The sequence below is a fragment of the Pterocles gutturalis genome, unplaced genomic scaffold, assembly GCF_000699245.1.
Source record: "Pterocles gutturalis isolate BGI_N339 unplaced genomic scaffold, ASM69924v1 scaffold53132, whole genome shotgun sequence".
Lineage (NCBI taxonomy): Eukaryota > Metazoa > Chordata > Aves > Pterocliformes > Pteroclidae > Pterocles > Pterocles gutturalis.
Genome location: NW_010114891.1, coordinates 44,555 through 48,272, shown reverse-complemented (window position 1 = coordinate 48,272; position 3,718 = coordinate 44,555). Strand labels below are relative to the sequence as shown.

Sequence of the window (3,718 nt, the reverse complement as noted above, 5' to 3'; positions counted from 1 at the left end):
CTTTTCAACCCAGGCCATTCTATGATACTGAAGATGTATGTGACTTTCTTTCCTAGGGATGCTTGGAGTGCCTTGGGAGACATGTCCAAAGAAGAAGCCATGATAGCCTATGTTGAAGAAATGAAAAAGGTAAGTTTACTAATGAGTGGAAGGCATCTTCTAGAACAAATGTTCCAGAAATAAATTGAGGAACATGAGATGATTCTTGCTGACTACTACTTGTCAAAGCTCCAAATGAGTTATTCCCTATGTGAACTGTTACATTTCAGTACTATGCTGTTTGGCCCACAGGGAGAGGAAAATTACGTAGTTCCTTCCAAAGCTGTAGAATTTGGGTTGTTTTCAGAGAAACATGAAAGCTCTAGCTGATATGAAGCTTAAGTGACAGAGCTAAAGAAAGTGAAGTATTGAAATAATGGCAAAGGGGGCAGTGGGGAAAACAGTGGAACTTAAAGTACAAGAAAAGAAAAGCTGGTTTACTGCAAACTGCCTTGGTTCTCAGAGTTGAGAGAGGTAGGTGATCCTTATCTTGGAAAGGAAAAAAACAACCCTCCAGAAGGACTTCAGGAGCAAGAGTCTCACTCTCATGACTGGAGACATGAGTATAATCAAATATAATCATCTTTGATTTTTCAAGAACTGAGCAACCTGAATTTTCTGTGTTTCTTGTCAAAGTATTCCTTGTGTATTATAGTTGCAGTCAAACAGAATGGAGTAATTTGATCTCTCTTTTTTGGAATAGATGTGTAACTTGTAAACAGTCGTAGTTACTATATTAAGCAGGAATTGCAGCATTAAGTAAAGTAAACATTCAGAATTAAAGTTTCTTGTTTCTTATTAACTAAGACTTTTTACTGTAGTCTTTTCACTAAAGCTCTTCTAGGCGGCCTTTCCAGTTTAAAGATTATTTACTGTCAATCCAGCTAAAAGTATAATTGTACTCTATTACTATAATGAGGTTAGCATCAAGGAGAGAAGACATAAGTTCTACTCCAAATACACTTGCTTTTCTCCTAGGTCACTATTTTGACATTTAACTCGTAACATGTTTAATGAACGATACAATAAAAACTAGGCAAGGAGCTGGAGTCTGACTACTGTTCTTTTTCCTTTCTGTAATTTTGGGAATTTAGTTCGTGCTGGTATTACTGTGGCTGCTTTGAAATTGAACATAACTCCAGAAAACATAGGAGGCCACATATTATTCATTTTGTCAAAAATCCCACTACATTTTAATAACTCCTTTTGATTGCATACCACGAGATTTAGTGCTTCATTTCAAATCTTGGATTCAAAATTTGTTAATACTTCAGTAGAGTACCTTATTTCTTTTTAAACACAGTAATTGGTTTGGTCCGGACACTAAAACTAAGTGAAACTGCAGTGTTTGTTCTAAAAAAACCCTAGTAAGTCTAGTCTTTGTAGAAGTAAGTCTACTTGACCCTAATGAAGAACAAATATACCTTACAGATTACATGTAGGGAGGGATTGGAGAGCAAATGACTTCTTGTCTTGCTCAGCTTTGAAACTGGTGAATCTGTTTACCTTGCTTTGGTGCTGCTTCAGCTCTCACATTTGAAATACTAGCTTCAGCTTTTCCAACCGGATTGATTCTACTTGAAATGTCAACGGAGGTGCATTTCAAATGGATCCACCGGGTTGTTCTGTCAGCGCATACTGCACTAATCCTGGTGGTGTTACAGTGGGCATTCTGCTGTTGCTGCATTGCTATCCATGTCTAAGGGGGCAAAAAGCCCACTTGTATACCGATACCACAGGACTGTGTTTAAGGGTGTATAAGATTGTCATATTCTCCCTCTGCCCTCAAGCAACATCTCTAGCATTTGCACATTGTGTTTGGGCTATATGTGCATCAGATGACCCTGTCACAAGATGCTTTAAGAGAAACTGTGTAGTAAGATTCTAAGAATTGCTCCAAGTTGCAGAGAGTGTATTGAGGTCTGTTTAGATGAAGACCAGTTATGTACAGACATCATAGAAGTGCACGTATGAAACCATTACAGTGCAGACTATAGAAGTAAATACATAGCAAGTGCAAGTGTGTTATTCTACAATAGGTTTCTTGTTTCTCTCAGTGCTATTGAAGTTAAAAAACCCAACCAAACAAAAACCCAAAACAAACCCCAAACCACAGAATTGTCCTTCTTCATATCCAGCTCCATATTTGAGCACTGACCATTTCTCTCTAACAAATATAGAATAAATTTTATGCACAGAATAGATCAGAGAAGTGGCAATGAAACTGCAGTTGGATAGGATCGTCATCTCTTGGTATTGATTGGCTTGCAAGGGTTGACTTGTTATCTGCTCACCTGCCTGGAGCTCCTGCTTTGTGAAGTAATGCTGTAGCTTTTGCTCCTATTGCTTAGTGATGTACTTGGTGCTTTTGAGCAGCATGTTCTGTGGTAACTTGTACCTCCATCTGTTGCTTTCTCGGTACTCTTCTGGGGGAGGAGGTGGAATGTAGCTGTAGGTTTGCTTCTACCTGAGTCTTTTTGTATAGCAGTTGCCTCTTTTAAAAATTATAATAAAAAAGTAGAGGATGAAAGAGGAGTAAAGCTATTGTCAAAAAGCTTGGTTGAAAGGACTTAAACTAGAATGGGACAATAACATAATATGCTTTAAAAACAATATTCAATTATTGAATCTCTTCTGTTTAATGTATTTTAGATTAAAGATTTTGCATTCCTATTAGATGATCAAAGGTATTGGTTTTGTAATTTAAAATGAAGAACTTTTTATGAAAGCAAGAGCTCCAAAAGACTTGAAGAGCAGAATTTGGTTGTAGTTTGCTCTGCAAAGTATGTCTTTGCACTGTCCCAGTTTTGCTGTATTCTGTCCATTTTGTTGTTTGGGTTTAGATGGACCCAGTAGGGCACTTTTGATCTGCTCCTTACATTCCATTTGAAGATGGCAGGGTTTGACAAATGCAAAGAATCCTGCAAGAGAAATAGTTTTTTCAGTTTCATTTTCTCTGTGGGACTTGTCTATAAAATAAATTGTATCAGATAACAGCAGCCTGTTGAACTTTGAGTTGATTTTGTTTGAAATTGCTGAAATAATGGATTCCAAGGTCTACTAATACTGTGCTGAAGCAGTCCTTTAGTGGTGGCAAATGCATTAGCTCTCCCATCTTCTCTTCACCTAAACAAGGTTAATACAGCTAGTTGAGATTCTTGTTTGGTAGATTAGGTTTATGTTGTTTTCGTTTAACAAAAATAAAAAATAATTAGAAAATCAGAATAACATGTTAAGTGATATAATGAAAACTTACAGAGTTTCACAATGACCAGCAGTTTCTAAAATTAGTTGAAATGAATGAATCATTGAAATGCTGTTTCATAAGATGCTTCATATTTTGGACTTGTGCAGATTCTTGAGAGTATGCCAATGACGGACAAAGTTGAAGAATTACTACAAGTAATAGGCCCGTTCTATGAAATAGTAGAAGATAAAAAGAACAGAGGATCTGACCTAACTGCAGGTTCGGACAAATAACTTCCTTTGTACTACTAATAATCACAACTCCAGATTTGTTGGGGCTTGTTTTCTATAAATGATTTTGAAGCTAAATGTTGCATCTTTCTCTTCATTCTCTTTACCATATGGCAGTTCGAATGGAGAAAGTCTCTAAGTATTTGGAAGGTAGGAATAATAAATTATGTGTAAGTCCATCTTTTCCATTGTTTTGGTGCTG

At 36.7% G+C, this 3,718-nt stretch overlaps 1 protein-coding gene across 2 annotated transcripts in view; it reads left to right on the top strand.

Moving 5' to 3' along the window:
* The first annotated feature begins 63 nt into the window (after positions 1-63).
* Positions 64-3,718, top strand: part of ACBD5 (acyl-CoA binding domain containing 5) — a 23,961-nt gene continuing 20,306 nt past the window's right edge. The window contains exons 1-2 of one of the 2 annotated variants that reach the window (XM_010074937.1): positions 64-129; positions 3,394-3,505. In XM_010074937.1, the coding sequence (XP_010073239.1) occupies positions 82-129; positions 3,394-3,505 (160 nt within the window). In that variant the 5' untranslated portion in view covers positions 64-81. The remainder of the gene's footprint in view (positions 130-3,393; positions 3,506-3,718) is intronic. The other variant, XM_010074936.1, reaches the window with a different exon arrangement.